An 18,054-nucleotide genomic window follows, 5' to 3' on the forward strand; every position below is an offset into this window, starting at 1 on the left:
AGAAGATATAAATAGACAGTTCCAGATTTCCTACTTAGGTTTGGGGCAACTCAACTAGTTAAATATCTTCAGAAGCTTAGAAAGCATAGGTAAGTAAACTGAGTAATGTTCAGTGAAAACATGTAGAAAAATATAGCAGGGAAGAAAATGTCAGGAAACTGCAGAAACAGCTCATTCTTTCCAGAACTTAAATATCTTGCATTTCTTTCAACTCTGACCTATGAAGTATTAGACATTAACTGCATGTGACCTGCAATTGCAGTTTCTTTGTGTTTTTTCATTAAATGGGCACTCTGCAAAGAGCAGAAATAATTCTTTTTTCTTTTAAAATCTGTTGATGTCATTTTTCTTTGATATGAAGATTTGAATGTTGTGTTTAGAAGTTTAAGCTTATATTCTAAAAGTTAAAAACAAGGTTCAGTAGTTAAACAAGCTTAGTAATTAAATATAATGTGTATATATGCACATGCATGTAAATATATGCATGGATTTTCCCATAGAATTTAGTGAATATGTAATATATGTCAGGTTCTAGGCTAGGCAGATTAATAAACTGAGAGACTATAACTGCCTTCTATATGTAACAAAGATGTTGCATCACTGATGGAACAAGAATAAGACTCCATTTCTTTCTCTATTTTTTTATAAGACTCCATTTCTAAGCCCATGTGTTCATGACTATGCTGAACTACCTTCACCTTATAAAAGTAAAATACCAGATTTAGAGTGAAAATTACCAGTTGAGACCACATGTCTAGTATAAGAAGATATGTCTTGACCTTTCTGGATATCTTAAATCAGTTCAGTAGCTGTTTAGTGGATCATAAGACTGAAGTCTAGAAAATTAAGATTCTTCAAAGTGACAATTGTCTTGGTCTTAATGATGATAATTTTGCATGTGCACTAGTTTCATATTTTGAGGATAACAATATATCTGAGTTATATATCAACCACCATAAAATACTAACTACAGAATTAATTCACATTTTTAAAATTGAAGTATAGTTAATTTACAATGCTGTATTATTTTTAAGTGGACTGTGAAGTGATTCAGGTTTATATGCATAACATATATATATATTTCATATTCTTTTCCATCATAGGTTATTACAAGATATTGAATATAGTTCCCTGTGCTACACAGTAGGTCTTTTTGGTTTACCTATTTTATATATAGTATTCTGTATATGTTATTCCCAAACTACTAATTTATCCTTTCATTCCCCTTAGGTAATCATAAATTTTCTGTGTCTGTGATTGGCTCATATTTTAATTGATGTTTATTGTAGATATCTTACTAAACTTCAAATTGAATAACTTTTTAATAGTCATGTAGTTAAAATATGACTTCACCAGCACTTGAATACAATTCTATGTGGCCCTAGAACTACACTGTTTTTATTCATCACAAGCTGCCTGTGTGCACATGCTCAGGTTCAGTCAGATTATGCCATCAGTAATATTATAAAATAATACCATAATCTCCAGACCTACAAATTAATAACTGCAGGTTATAAGGCTACAGTTAAAACAAAGCAGATCATGGACGTCCCCAAAGATCACCAGTGCATTAGAAGAAAGATAGGAAAATTTGTTTTCCTTCCTTCCCATCTTCATTTCTATGTTTCCTTCAATTACATTACTCTTCTCTCCCGTATCCCTAGTGTCCTGATGAAGCAGCTCTAAGCCTCCACCACGTAACTACACTTCACTCATGTACATGGCCCTGGCATAGATATGTGCCAGACACACTCCAAAATTAACCTTTACTAACGTTTTGAAATATAAAAATGTATTTTAAAAGAAATTTCAAGCAGTTAATTTTGGCTATATGCTAAGTGATTGAATAATTGGTTTACATAATTAAAAAGTAGATCCATAGACATAAAAATCTCAGTTTTATTCCAGCATTTTTAAAGAATCACATATCAGTTAAGAAAAGGCCTAATGGGATGACTATTTGAGTATTTTATATTTTAAATTGTAACTCAAGAAACAGAAGTCTGAACATTCTAATCATTCAGTCACAAAGTTGCTCAGTCATGTCCAACTCTTTGAGATCCCATGGACTGTAGCCCGCTAGGCTCCTCTGTCCATGGGATTCTCCAGGCAAGATACTGGAGTGGGTAGCCATTCCCTTCTCCAGGGGATCTTCCCAACCAGGGATTGAACCCAGGTCTCCCACATTGCAGGTGGATTCTTTACCATCTGAACTACCAGGGAAGTCCAATAGCTTAAATTGGAACGTTTCAATAGAATAAAACAATAGGTCAAGATATTGAATACTTAATAAAAAATAAACATAGTATACTGTACAATGATTAATATTCTGAACTGTAATAGAATTAAGGGGTGAAGAGGCATCTGTTTCTAAAGCTCACATGCCTTCTAGTAAAATAAGAAATTTAACTAACTTTTATTTGAGAATAGAGATTAGGGGAGAATGTAATCCACTTATTTTGTACATATGTCTATAACTATACTTGCAACTATATGTCTATGTGTATACACACACACACACACACACACACACACACACACACACACATACTGTATCTCACAGCCTGCCTTTTTACTCAGCATCTTCCTTGCTTCTATCCACATTCCTTTGGAACTAAAGACAATTTTGATCTACAAATAACACCCTTCTCTTTTTCTTTACTTTTTTTTTTTTTTTTATTAGTTGGAGGCTAATTACTTTACATCATTACAGTAGTTTTTGTTATACATTGAAATGAATCAGCCATGGATTTACATGTATTCCCCATCCCAGTCCCCGCTCCCACCTCCCTCTCCACCCGATCCCTCTGGGTCTTCCCAGTGCACCAGGCCCGAGCACTTGTCTCATGTACCCAACCTGAGCTGGTTATCTGTTTCACCCTAGATAATATACATGTTTCAATGCTGTTCTTTTGAAACATCCCACCCTCGCCTTCTCCCAGAGTCCACAAGTCTGTTCTATACATCTGAGTCTCTTTTTTTGTTTTGCATATAGGGTTATCATTATCATCTTTCTAAAGTCCATATATATGTGTTAGTATACTGTAATGGTCTTTATCTTTCTGGCTTACTTCGCTCTGTATAATGGGTAAGCAAGGTGAAAAGACAGCCCTCAGATTGGGAGAAAATAATAGCAAATGAAGCAACAGACAAAGGATTAATCTCAAAAATATACAACCCTTCTCTTTTTCTGAAGGACTGAGGACCCTTGCTTTATAATGTGAAATCATTGTGATTTGCTGCTGTGGTGATATTTAGAAATACAAAATATATAGTCTAATTTTCAATCAGTGATAGAAGTGAGATATAATATTTTTTCCCTTTACCAAATGCTAGGCAAATCCATCTAAGAAGCCAACTCAGTCTGGCATTGTACATAGTTTAAGTTTTCAGTGTGCATCCTACAATTTTAAGAAATGTATTGAAGGATCAGGATCAATCTGATTCACTTGTGTATCCTCAATGCCTGGCATAGGGCTTAGCATCAAGTCGGTGGTTCATTAATGTTGAAGAGGGCATATACCTTGAAACCTATTTTGTTAAACTCTAATTCCTTCCCTCTTCCATAAGCTATATACTTCATTGTACATACATCTATTTTACTTAGGGATATAATCAGTGAAAATTTTGATAACATGCTTTTGCAACTAGCTTTATTTTGATAGATTGTGTTAGATGGTGGTTTAGTTCAAAGCTTTCAAATTCACTCTGGCTGATTTGAAATCCAGTGGGACCTAGAGCAAGAGTCTAAAAGCTTTGGAATTTTTTTTTTTTCATCTTATAGGGATAACAACTGTAGTCATGTTATGGATTATCATAAAGGTATTTTCAACAGGTTAATATATGTAACAAGTTCATATATGTGAAGTATTATGACACATATTACACTTTTACTAAATATTAACTAATATCTTTTCCAGGATACAAGATTCAATTATTCCATGGAGGGAATCAAGAGTAAAATTTTAGGCTTGTTAATCTATCTCGCTGTCCTTTCACAATAACAGATCAGAAAAGAAATCTGATCAGACATCGCATGGACTAAGGTGGCACCTGAACCTTAACTCTGCCCTATGGTCTTTCCCTGAAGGTCCTGGGTCTGGGATAAGCAGTCACAGATGGCTCCTTCCTCTTACAATTACACCAGTCCTCAGGATATGTGGTACGTCCTGATTGGAATCCCAGGACTAGAAGATGTGCATAGCTGGATCTCCATCCCCATCTGTTTTATGTACATTGTTGCTATTGTAGGTAACCTCTTCTTGATCTTCCTGATTGTGACCGAGCAGCGTCTCCATGAGCCCATGTATCTCTTCCTTTCCATGCTGGCTTTAGCAGATGTCCTGCTCGCCACATCCACAGTCCCCAAGATGCTGGCCATCTTCTGGTTCCACTCCATGAATATATCCTTTGGTAGCTGTGTATCCCAGATGTTCTTCATACATTTCATCTTTGTGGCAGAATCTGCTATTCTCCTGGCCATGGCATTTGACCGCTATGTTGCCATCTGTCATCCACTGAGATACACTGCAGTCTTAACCTCCTCAGTCATTGGGAAGATTGGCATAGCAGCTGTGGTCAGGAGCTTTATCATATGTTTTCCATTCATCTTTCTGGTACATCGACTTATATACTGTGGGAGAAACATCATTCCCCATTCCTACTGTGAGCACATGGGCATTGCCAGATTGGCTTGTGACAATATCAATATCAACATCATTTATGGCTTGACTGTGGCCCTGCTGTCTACAGGACTGGATATAATGCTCATCACTATGTCCTACACAATGATCCTTTGCACAGTGTTTCAGATACCTTCCTGGACTGCGAGAATTAAGGCCCTTAGCACATGTGGTTCCCACATCTGTGTCATACTTATGTTCTATGCTCCAGCATTCTTTTCCTTTTTTGCTCATCGCTTTGGGGGTAAAACCATTCCTCATCACATCCATATCTTAGCAGCAAACCTCTATGTGGTAGTGCCCCCAATGCTCAACCCCATTATCTATGGGGTAAAAACCAAACAGATTCAGGACCGAGTGATTTTATTTTTCTCCCCCATCAGCATATGTTGTTAAAATAAGGCTAAATATTGGGTATTTCTGAATAAAACACTCACTGCCTAAATATCTGTTTCAGTGAGAAATGGGAAATATTGAAATTCACAAAATATGAAAACACAGAAAAAACTGTTAGGATCTGCCAAAAAATGCCAATGCCAGTGCATTTTTCCTAAAGTTCTTAAAGATTTTAGAAAGGAATATTTTAAATTAATGTCATTTTCAATTCTCCTAGCTAAACATTCTATTACTATGTCTTTTAACTTATTCTTAAGGACACATAAAGATAACAGTGAAAAAGAGAAATATATTTTAGGACTCAACCCAAACGGAATTTTCCTGTATAGATCGGGGGAGTAGGAGTGGTGAGAGTCTGTACATTTTTTATAAACATTCTGCTGAAATTCTGATAAAATAAATTCAGCTGAAATACAAATCATTCCTGCTTAAGTTAGCAAATACTTGGATGAGTGGCATGAAGCCTCCATATTATAGTTATTTTTGTCTGTACCTATGGCAAAAAAAAAAAAAAAAAAAAAAAATCAAAGGCAATTAAAGATTAGAATATTTACCCCAAATCTTGTATGAAAAAGACTTTAAACACACCAAATGTAATTGTCTATAAACTATGTCTAGATTTCACTTAATTCCTTCATTTTCACGAAATATTTTTTATAGTCTCTGTTTTTCAAGGCCCAATATCCTGTCATGAGAATGTGAAATTTGACATTACTTGGGGCTCCCTTGTGGCTCAGACAGTAAAGAATCTTCCTGCAATGCAGGAGACCTGGGTTCCAGTCCCTAGATAGGGAAGACCCCCTGGAGGAAGGGAACGGCTACTCACTCCAGTATTCTTGCCTGGAGAAGCCCATGAACAGAGAGAGGAACCTGGTGGGCTACAGTCCATGGGGTCAAAAAGAGTCAAAGATGACTAACCAACTAACACTTTCACATTTTTTTTCAATTTCACACTTAAATAAATAAGTAAAAGCTTTGAGGCATTCTTTTGAATATTTGCAAATTTTCCAGTTTTTTTTTTCTCTTTTTCTGTAATACACCTATATAAAGAAGTCAACATAAGAAATGAAAGGATGTTTCCTTGACCTTTGAAGTCCTGAATTATGATTTGACACATATTATATTCACTTTAATTTCAGCAAGGGAGTATATCTTAGGGATGATATTTTAGAATATTTCTTATTGGTTTGATAATTAAATAAATATGCCATATAAGGGATATAGCATTTAATTTTTCTTTAATTTGGAGAATGATAATGATTGTTATGAATATAGACACTAAAAGCACAATTCAACAAACTGAGTCTAGCCCTACTGCCAATAATCTATAGCAAAATGACTTCACAGAAAATGACATTAAATAAAATCTTGACAAGAGTTGCAACAAAGACACTTCTGATTCAGGGGAAAGCTCTTCAAGGAATGAAGGGCAGGAAGAGAATAAACAGATGTCAGCGTGATGACAAAATACTTAAGTGACATAAATCTTAAAACACAAAACTTGTTTATATATGATTATAGCAGTGGAGAAATAAGAAAACGCCAATTTCACATCTAGAATGTATGAAATATGATAAGAATTTTAAAAGAAAACACTTGAATCAATATTTCAATATTAAAGAAACTTTCAGCTTGAGGGTTTGGGTGTTTGTAAATGCTAGAAGGAATTAGGATATTGTTGTCCGTGGTTGTCTCCTAAATTCATCTCTGAACTGTTGTCCTGGAATTTTTGAAGGGCCCTGTGCTCATTGTATATAGTTCATTATTAGGTTAGTAATTATCTTTGAAATGACCTATAAATTCAATGTAATGTAAACCTAATTAAATACGTATTGAAATACATATCTGATGTTTCTGAGAATAGTCATGCTTGGTTAATTGCTCCTGGGAGAGTCCTGACTCATCTTGCCTCCCCTGCCAATCAATTAAGCACATATAACGAGAGGTAGCAACTATACCCACAGCCCAGTGGGAAGGAAACAGCAGGAGAGGGATGCATGGATTTGATGTGCCTGCTCTCAGTTCCACCTGCCTAAGTACCTGGTATGTAGGACCAACTGTAGTTAAGCTCAATGTTGTCCTGGTTCTGGTTTGTACTAGTTTGAGGAAGCTGGTTATAAACATATCACCTATCGGCTCTGCATTCAGTGGTATCAGTTGGTTGCTTGAAACTGCTCAGCATGGGAGTATTCAAAGAAGTTGGCAATGGGTACAGGTCAAGTCATTTTTATTCAGAGAACTGACCAGTAAACATTTACCATCACTCAAGTGGTCATACTTTACAAAAAGTGTTAGCTCAACAGGAGAGGAAGACTTCATCTTCACTCACCACACCCATACTTGAACCAATCCTGAAATCTTTGACCCCAATGTTAATACACGAGGTTCTGTTACAAGTGAGTAGAATTTTAGTGTGTATAAACTTGTTCCCAGATAAAGAACCCTGGTCCTGAGCCCTAGTACCATCATCACACTCAGCTTGCGATATCCTGATGGCTTTGGTGATATTCTCAACTTGGATCCCAGATTTCAACAAGAGACACTGACCCTCCTGCAAAATACAGAGAAGCACTCCCCATTGTCCATGGATAGCAGGCGGACAAAGAGTGAACTGGTAAGTTTAAAAAAAGACACTAGAAAATATTAAAAACTGGAGAAACTGTCTCTCTTTTCTAATATATTAAATTGTTTTTATTTCATGTGTTGAACATTTGAAAAGTAAAAGTGTTAGTCACTCAGTCGTATCCAACTCTTTGCGACCCCATGGACTGTAGCTCTCCAGGTTCCTCTGTCCATGGAATTCTCTAGGCAAGAATACTGGAGTGGGTAGCCATTCCCTTCTCCAGGGGATCTTCTTGACCAGGGATCAAACCCAGATCTCCTGCATTGCAGGCAGATTCTTTATCATCTGAGCCATTTACTATGTTCCAAATACAATCTAAATATAATAGTAAACAACATATATTATGTATTGTTATTGTTGTATTTATATCACAATCTTGGATCTCAGATAACTTAAGTGATTTTCCCAAGGCCATAAGTCTATTAAAAGAACTAGGAATTATCTTTATTATTTTCTTGCATTAATTTTGCTACTAATTCAATCTTGCTCAAACTTCAGAAACCTAACCGATCCTTCAGTTATCAATTCCACATGAAGCTGTCATCTCTATGCTTATTATCATTGCCTTTCACCACCATAAATAATCCAGCTTGATATTTCTATTAATGCACAGATTTCTATTAAACAAGAGGTGTTTGACTTGTGGTTCACGTAGGACCATTCTTCCACACATCTAGTCAGATTTCTCTTCCATATACTGTGCTTTGCATATGCTCTTGTTTTGCAAATAAACTTTCCATCTGTTTTGTAAGAAAATATCCTCAGTATGACTGTCAGGAGCTCAGGATTTGATGTATAATAACTAACAACTTATTTTCCAGTGTCCATGTGCTTCTCAGTACCCTTGGATGAAGTCTCATCACGGCATTTACAATAGTTCCATTGAGTTCACACCTGCAACATTCACTCTTGTTGGCATCCCAGGGCTGGAAGCAGAGCATATCTGGATATCTATACCATTCTGCCTGATGTACACCATCATTTTCCTAGGAAATGGCATCATTCTTCACATTGTCTGGTTGGATCCTGCTTTGCACCAACCCATGTACTTCTTTCTGGCCATGATGGCCTTTGTGGAACTTGGCGTCTTTGTTTCCACCCTGCCCACTGTGTTGGGCATTTTCCTCTTTGGCATTAATGATATAAGTTTTGGTGGTTGTCTGCTACAGATGTTTTCCATGCATTCTTTTACTCTCATGGGATCAGGTGTCCTTCTGGCCATGTCTGCAGACCGCTTTGTGGCCATATACAGCCCGCTGCGATATACCACCATTCTGACAATTCCCCGCATCAGCTGGATGGGTGTCACCATTGCCTCGCGCAGTGTGGTGCTCATGTTCCCACTGCTTCTTCTGCTGGTGCATCTGCCCTTCTGCAGCCACAATGCCCTCACATACTCTTACTGCCTCCACTCAGATCCGATCAAGTTGCCCTGTGGAGATACCCGCCCCAATAGCATCTTTGGTCTCTTTGTCATTTCTTTCACATTTGGGCTAGACTCATTGCTCATGATGATTTCTTACGTGCCGATTCTTCACGCGGTACTGGGTATTGCTTCTGGGGCAGGGAGGTGGAGGGCTCTGGACACCTGTGCGTCACATACCTCAGCTGTTCTTGTGTACTATGCGCCCGTCGTCAGCTTTTCCCTGATACATTGCTTTGGGCATCATTTACCTCGCCGGCTCCAGGCAGTCATGGCCAACTTTTCTTCCCACCTGTGGCCAACCCCATCGTTTATAGCATCAAAACCAAGGAAATTCGCAGGAGCATTGTTCGCACACTGTCTAAAAAGAGGGGTGTGGTATCTCAGAGGATACTCTGAAAACACAGGAACTTGGATCAGAGCTATTGCCTGAATATTAGACTTTCAAATGGGAAAATTATATAGTTTATGATTTCTTGTGCATGAACTATAAACTTTAGTAGTTGAAGAGAAATGGCTCGACTCCTTCCTCCTGAGAATAGAGAATATCATTACTCTGAAGTATACTTACAGAAGGAAGCATGGGACATGGGTATGTCTTTTTTTTTTCCTGTGAGGACATCATTTTACTGTTGAATCCTTGAATATTTTATTCATTTGTTTTTCTCCCTGGAAATAGTTAGATACATACTAGGAATTTTGTTTGTTTCCTGGTATGTGCAATTTAGTGATGTTTCGTGAGTGAAAAGAATCAAGACACAATAGTATGTATTGTATTATTTCATTTATAGAAAGCTTTAGAATAAGTATAACTAACTTAATGTAAAGAAAATCAGAACAGTGGTTACTTCTGATGGATGTAGAGGTGAGAAAATGGCTGGGGAAACATGATGAAATCTCTGGGAAGATATACATGTTCTATGTTATGTTCTATATAAGTTACATGAGTGTACCCATTTGTCAAAATGGTATAGCTAAACTAAGTCTTGTGCGTTTCAGTATATGTCAAAATTACCTGCAAACCTCTAGGTAATAATGACAAAAAGATAATAACAATAATAATTGGGTTGCACAGTGGGTGAAATTATGGAAGATATGAGAATGGTATATTGTTAATATAACAATGAAAACTTGTTGAAGCTGGTTGATGGGTAGATGAAAGTTCATTATAATAGTCTTTTACTCTGTATGTTTGCAATTTTTGTAATAATTAAAAATATATATACTAATGGAGGTTTCCTATCACGATGGTGGAGTGGGAAAAACAAAATTCACTTCTCTCTCACAAAGAAATAAAAAATATACCTACATGTGGAGCAATTCTTGCTGAAAACTAACTGCAGACTGGTAGAAAGACTCTTATAGCTACTGAGGCTGTCAGAAAAATTTCATGGAAGCATGGAAGTGGGTAATAAGGGAGGAGACATGAGATCAGGTCAGAACCTATGTCGCTGTAAGGGGACATGGAGAAGGAGGGGGATTACATGGGTAGAAGCCCTCCCTAGGGAGTGAGTGGTTTGAGTCATATATTGGCACTGCCAACTGCAGCCCTGAAGTCTGTTGCCAGGAGAAAGTCAAGCCCCTTTGGCTGGCTGGAGGGCTGGTGGGACTAACAGGATGGCTGCGGGAAGCCTGGACTCTGGTCTTGAGGACCAAGTTCACACATGCTTGCTTACTCCTGAAACATGGTAGAGAGAGTGGATTTGTTCACCTGAATTATTTAGTAGTAGGGTGTGTGTTCTCAGGCACCTCTGACTCTTTGCCACCCCACAGGCTGCAGCCCACCAGGCTCCCCAGTCCATGGAGTTTTCCAGGCCAGAATACTGGAGTAGGTTTCCATTTCCTTCTCCAATTTAGTGGTAGACCTGCTCCTTAACAGGAAGGCACATAGAGAAGAAACAAACTGATACAGTCCCCTAAGGCAGGGCCAGTATGACTCAGCTTTTATATTTTTTCCCCTAGATGACTTTGACTTTCCGCAAACTACAGTGAATACCCACATAAATCATTCAGTCTTGAATGATAACCAGTCAGTTAAGAGAGGTTAGTATCTTATAACAAAAGATAAGTGTAAAAGGTGACATGTGGCATCATTTATATATGTATATTTTCTGCTTTTGTATACTTCACTCAATGTATTTTTCCCATTTTTTCAAATATCTATCTTTAAAAGTACTCAATTCAGTGAAATCATACAAATGGAATAGGATGTTTTTAATAGCTTAGTCCTTAAATTTTCAACGTAGTTGAAAAGACATTCCATAGTAGTAAATATTGGTAATCCCCGTGATAATCCCATAAATTAGATACTATTATTAATCTCATTATACAAATTAAGAATCTAAGAGAATTTATGTAAATTTTTCAAAGCCACACAATGAAAAACTGTTCTTGCCAAAACCGAGTCTGCAATTTTGTGTTAAACAGTTGAATCAGATGGAAGTCCAAAAACTAGTTTTATCACTATTAATATCTATGGAATGTTGCTAGTGACTTGACCTGTTTGAATTTAATTTTTCTCATTTGTGAACAGAGGATAAAACAGTTTAGCTTTGATGACTTAAAGATTAAATGATTCATGTAAAGCAGTAAGCATAGTTTCTGGTAGAATTTGCTCAAAAAGTACTTAAACTTTATTGTAGTCATTACTTTCCCACCAAATTTGATAAAAGTCTATGAATCACACAGCCAAAATTCACAATGCCTATATATTCGGTTTTTTAGGTTCAGTAATATAACAATAGAAGTCATAAATTTGACAAAAGCTCTACACAGTATGCTATACTAAGTGATTTACATAGATTAAGATAATTTAATCTATATAAAAATATATGAATCCATTGCTGGTATTTCTTACATGGTGCAGCTACATAAATGGAAACATAGACGATAAATATCATGCCTTGTACCACAGAAATAGTAAGTGTCAGAATCCAGATTCAAAACTAGGCAATTCAAAAACACATTCTTTAACCAAACATATTATAAGGAGTATCATAAAATAATTAAATATCTTTAAAATCAAATTTAAATAATGGAAATGGAGAATATCAGGAAACTGTATAGACCATTTTCTCCTTGGATATTCATAAGAACACCATTTATTGACCTCTGTTTCCTCCAATTATGGTCATGTAATGATCATATCTAAATGTTTCTTTAAGAGGATCATTATAAAATGAGTCTCTGCTTAACACCAGTCTATCTGACCAGAAAATAAGTCTAATTGGTTTTGCTCTGCTGAAGCCCAAGACTGCTAGATTGGTGTATGCTTATAATGAATGCATATCTACACTTTTGGTAAACAAATTAGAATTTATGATCCTTTAAAAAATATCCAGTAGTCTAACTACCCCTTAACCACCCCCAAAATATAGATAGGTATAGACCTAGGTGTGAAGATATTTGCAAATGTTACAGTAAAGTTGGAAATAACTTTTTTTTTTAAACCCATCTTGGAGTTAAGTGACATGCCCAGGAACAGTTTATCATAGCATGAATTAATATTTCAACATGAAATTTTGGGCCTATGGACCTGGACAGAGTGAGAACATCTGAGCTGGAGAAATTGTTAGATGAATTGGCATAATGAAGGTGATAAATAAATTATCTCAAGTAGATAGAATTGCAAGCATGTTTGCATAGTTTGAGGCTGAACAGGACTCAGGATAGAACTGTAGGGAGTACAAAATAGATGAGGGCGGAATAAGTGAAGGAGATGAAGAGACACCAAGTACCGGATATAAAATGAAAAAGCACGAGGACATAAATTACAAAACAGGCAATATCATTAATATTTTATAAAATTATGGTATGGTATATAATCTATAAAAATATCAACATGTCTACATTTAAGTGGACTTGAGGTTAATTTGCAAATGAGGACATCAGAAAGAAAGTCAGCTAATTGAAAGAAAACTTGTGTATATAAATTTTTTTGTATTTAGCCTTGAGAGAAGAGAAAAGAGGGGACCGAGAAGGTATCTTATCAGCAAGTTTTAGAAATGATTTCAGGGAATATTACATGTGAATGAACCCAAGAGGAATTAATTAAAATCTGTTGGGTCCCTTTTGGTTTAGTCTAGTGGCTAATACATCCCTGATTCCAAGTTCCCAACTCTGCTTTCTCCAAACATTCATTAGGGGATATTAAAATTGGTAGCTAGCAATTTTCCTCCTCAATTTGAACCAATAAATTTATGCTGTACCCAAGAATAACTCAGACTTTGCTCAGAGTTTTGTTGGACAATGAGCACACGAACGTTATCTCAGGCAGAAATGGAGAAGAAGAGTGTCTGTATGCAGAGTGAAAATAAAATATGAAGAAATATTCCAGAGTTTTCCATAGGTTACATATGGCCCCAGCACCAAATGGATTAGAATGCATGACATTTACTGTGTGCTGATGTAGAGGAGACAGATATAAAGAGGCACTGCAGAACAGAATGCGAGGGCATGAGACTGCGATCTCAGGCGGAGGAAGGAGTTGAGCAATGAGAAATAGTGGATGAAGAACAAATATTACTTTTCGGGTATCAGGTAAGAGCAGCGACGGCTCCCAATAGCTATTGACAAGTAAGTCATTCTATTCCTAAATTAAACTGTAATTTTATTTAATTAATTAATTAATTTAAAATAATAATCTCCATCCCATCAGTCCTGTACTCACTTATGTACACCCACCAGACATCCCACTGTCTATACTATCGTGTGATGCTCACATGTCATTTCCTTACCTTTGAAAAAGTCAGATACTATGTCTATACTTAAAGGAGTCCTATTATCATTCTGATCATTTCTGAAGAAAAACTTTACCCTTATTAGTAAGGAGTCAGCCATCTGTGGGTTGGAGAGCTACTGAACTAAGCATTGGGGATCAAGCATGCCAAACTCAAAGTAGTTAATTCATTAAGTCTATTCTAGCTATTTGTCCGCCTATACACGGTTCCTGCCATGAAATGGCCTGGCTGACTTCATTCTTTCACTTGATGTTTAGCAACATAAATCACTGCTGTCCTTGCATTTACTGATATGTTTATTGATGTTAAGTATATAGTTAGATGATACCTTAAGAGCTTGCTGACATAAAGTAACTAGCTTTACATTTGACTCTTTTAAAAAAAATCTGTTCTTCATCCTTTATTTTCTAATTAATATACTTTGCTTGAACTAAAAAAAAAAAAAATGACTCCTCTTCCAAGTTATCTATACTGCATTAAGAATTAATGAACCTAAAGTGGACAGATCTCATGCTTATGGGAGCTCTGACCAGTGTAAACCCAAGAAATTAGCCTCAATTTGGCTATGTTACACATTTATTTCTTTTCCCATATCTTCTAGTCAAGACTGAGTCCTCCTGTCCCTATTATTTCTGCTGTTGATTTTCTTGAATCCCAGAGATTCCTCCTTCTGCACTAATATGTATTATGGAACTTAAACTATTTTGAGCACACAACTAATTTTAATGATTTCAGCTGAAGAAATATAAGCAAAATATAACACAGCTTTATGAGAAATGTAGAAAGTAGCAAGGAACTTTGACCAGGCTTGCCACAAATGTGGATTTCAATGATCTTTTCTAAGTCTTACTTTACATTCTTTTGAAAAACCATCCAGTCTTATACAGAAGGGATAACATAAATAAGGACATTATGCTCATTGATGTCATCTGTTTTTATATCTATTTTGTTTCATAAGGAGCCATTTAAAGTAAAATACTAACCAGAGTCTGAGAATCTGTTCATGTGAACTGTTCCTGACTTAATGACAGTTGAGAATAATAGAGTGATTGAGCAGTAGCTAGAATGTACACTATGGAGGGATTCATCAAATTGATTAAAATTCAATCTACAAGCAACATAAACAAGTCTATTTTTTTTTCTTTGTCCACAGGTCTGGAAAGAAAAAAAACAAGTCAGCAATTTATTCCATTACCCATGTGATTTGGTTGGTGCTACTGAGGTTGGCTGGCCATGAACATACCGTCTTATTGTGGTACACTGTTTGTGGATGCACTTCCTGAACAGTGATGTGGCTTATGAATCTGTGTTTTCCCTTCAATTGTATGAAGGAGATGGATGATATGATCTCAGAGTTCAGCTAAAATCAGAAAATATGAAAACTTGGCATATAAATTGTACAATAGCACAGACTAATTTGTTCGCATCTGGAAATGCAAAGACACTATGTCCATTTCCAACATCACAGTCTTCATGCCTTCTGTGTTCACTCTAATAGGGATCCCAGGCCTAGAGTCTGTGCAGTGCTGGATTGGGATTCCATTCTGTGTCATGTATCTCATTGCTATGATCGGAAATGCCTTGCTTCTGATCATCATCAAATCGGAGCCCAGCCTGCATGAACCCATGTACATTTTCCTAGGCATGCTAGGAGTCACAGATATTGCTCTTAGCACCAGCATTGTGCCCAAAATGCTTACAATCTTCTGGTTTCATATACCAGAGATATATTTTGACTCTTGCCTGCTTCAAATGTGGCTCATTCACACATTTGAAGGCTTAGAGTCAGGCTTCCTCCTGGCCATGGCCCTGGACCGCTATGTGGCCATCTGTTATCCACTGAGACATGCTGCCATCTTCACCCCCCAGCTAGTCACCCAAGTAGCAGCTATGGTAACGCTCAGGGCTACCATTCTTGTGACCCCCACCCTAGTACTGATAAAATGCCGGTTGCACTTTTATTATACAAAAGTTATCTCCCACTGCTACTGTGAGCATATGGCCATTGTGAAACTGGCTGCAGAAGATGTCAGTGTCAACAAAATCTATGGTTTGTTTGTGGCTTTTACTGTTGCAGGGCTTGACCTCACATGCATCACATTGTCCTATGTACAGATATTTATTACAGTTTTTCGTTTGCCCCAGAAGGAGGCTAGGTTGAAAGCATTCAATACCTGCATTGCTCACATCTGTGTCTTCCTGCAGTTCTACCTCCTTGCCTTCTTCTCTTTCTTCGCACATAGGTTTGGTTCTCACATCCCCCCTTACATCCACATCCTCTTTGCTAGCATTTACTTGCTGGTCCCTCCATTTCTCAATCCACTTGTCTATGGTGCAAAAACCAAGCAGATTCGCATTCATGTGGTAAAAATGTTCTCTTTTTAAAATCCACCATGATTTATAGTTTTGTTGTTTCCTCTTTATACAATAATTACTTCAAATAAAAATAAAGCAAAAGCATGTAATTTGAGATGCTTAAGTTTTCCCAAAAGTTGTCTTGTGAAATCTGCCAGGATGACAGCTAGTTCTCACATCTTCACAGCCCATGAAAATTATCAATGAATAGGATTATGGATCCTATCAGGGTAGTGAGAATGAGAAGTGTAGAAAGTGCAAAATAATGAACAGCATTTCACTTCCTTTTCTTTTTTTCTTGTTTTTGCTTTTTAGACTCTGGCTAAGGTTCCTCTTCTGAGAATTCTTCTCCAGATAATTAAAAAATTATACATTTCTCACAGAATTTAAATACACTCAAGTATTAGTGTCCTGTAGTGTCTAGGTACTCAGTAAAAACAAGTTGTCTACTCTTGTTTCTTGAAGATGTTGGCCATAAAAAGTCAGAGAAAGTGTACCTTAATGTATTCTTCACCAAAAACATAAAAACAAATTTTATGATGAGATAATGATGTTTAAAATTTCCATAAATTTCCAGAGTTACTCAGGAGTGACAAAAAACATGAAAACTCAGGGGTTCTATTTTACATATCAATCATTTTTCTGAGCCCTCTAAGGTTATATTTTAATTCACTGGATTATCCAATACCTACCATATGATAAGTATTATGCTAGAGAACAGTGGCATAATAGTCAATTTACACTGTGCTTCAGTTTCATGAATTTGTAATTGGTATTAATATTTTTAAGGGCTTTGTTACTCAGGACTCCTCAAGGGACAAACTTTCTAGTAGACCCTGGGTATTTTCTAGTTGGAGTGACTTCAGATAGAGAACGAGATCTGAAGGTGGTGATTTTTCAGGCATCAGTGGCAGGAATTGACTCTTCTGTCACTCGGTGGTGGCTTTCAGGTGAGGTAGCAAAATCCATTGAGCCTTCTGGCTATTCACAGTTCCTTAGCTAAATGTTCAGTTTGGGAACAATAATGTTTGGTGTGTCTCCTCCCTCTTTTTCTTCTTCTTGATAGAGAACCATCCACAGGCTTCAGATCTTTTGTGTTGACCCTCTTGGAGTGGTCTGTACTCCAATATGGGAAAGTTGTCCTGACATTCATATCATCCTGGTTTGATGGGAAAATCAGCCTCATTTGGGATTTAGTGAGCAGGTCCATTTTGCTTTCATACTAAGCTGTATCCTTACACTTAAACAGGATAAAGATACAGACGAAAAACAAATGCGATTTCGCTAATTGTGACAACATGGATGGGCCCAGTGAATATTATGTTAGGTGAAAAACAGTAACAGAAAAAGAGATCTACTATATACTTTCATTCATATGTGGAATCAAAAAAGCATCAGAAATGTACAAACAGAGCAAAACAATAACAGATTCACTCATAAATACAGAGAATAAACTGGTGGTTGCCAGAGGAGATGGGTTAGGGGGCTGGATGAACTAGGTAAAGGGAATTATAAGATAGAAACATCCAGTTATAAAATGAATGCAGTCATGGGATGTAATATGCAGTGTAAGGAGTATAATCAATAGCACTTTAATAATTTTATATGGGGACAGATGATTACTAGATTTATCATGAAGGTCATTTCATTATGCATTGAAATATCAAATCACTAAATTGTACACCAGAGTATTTATTATATGTCAATTATACTTCAATAAAAATTCAGATAGCATTTGACCTTCCATCTAACATTTCTATGTATAATTTCTAAAATTGCCCAAAAACTATATTAGAATTCTTCAAAAAACAAAATTATGAGGAGACATCAGGAAGG

General features: G+C 36.6%; 3 protein-coding genes across 3 annotated transcripts; all 3 read left to right on the plus strand.

The window, feature by feature from the left end:
* The first annotated feature begins 4,118 nt into the window (after positions 1-4,118).
* On the plus strand, positions 4,119-5,078 carry LOC110147324 (olfactory receptor 52Z1P-like). Its single transcript, XM_020908761.2, has one exon. The coding sequence runs from the start codon at positions 4,119-4,121 to the stop codon at positions 5,076-5,078; it is 960 nt and encodes a 319-aa protein (XP_020764420.2).
* A 3,471-nt stretch (positions 5,079-8,549) lies between these two features.
* Positions 8,550-9,523, plus strand: LOC110147326 (olfactory receptor 51I2-like). Its single transcript, XM_020908763.2, is given in 2 exon segments — positions 8,550-9,402; positions 9,405-9,523. Coding segments are annotated over 2 exon segments (972 nt in total).
* Positions 9,524-15,309: 5,786 nt separating this feature from the next.
* LOC110147336 (olfactory receptor 52A1-like) lies at positions 15,310-16,248 on the plus strand. The gene has a single exon (XM_020908772.2). It carries the CDS (start codon positions 15,310-15,312, stop codon positions 16,246-16,248), a length of 939 nt encoding a protein of 312 aa, XP_020764431.1.
* The last annotated feature ends 1,806 nt before the right edge of the window (positions 16,249-18,054 follow it).

Source organism: Odocoileus virginianus, unplaced genomic scaffold, assembly GCF_023699985.2.
Source record: "Odocoileus virginianus isolate 20LAN1187 ecotype Illinois unplaced genomic scaffold, Ovbor_1.2 Unplaced_Scaffold_28, whole genome shotgun sequence".
Lineage (NCBI taxonomy): Eukaryota > Metazoa > Chordata > Mammalia > Artiodactyla > Cervidae > Odocoileus > Odocoileus virginianus.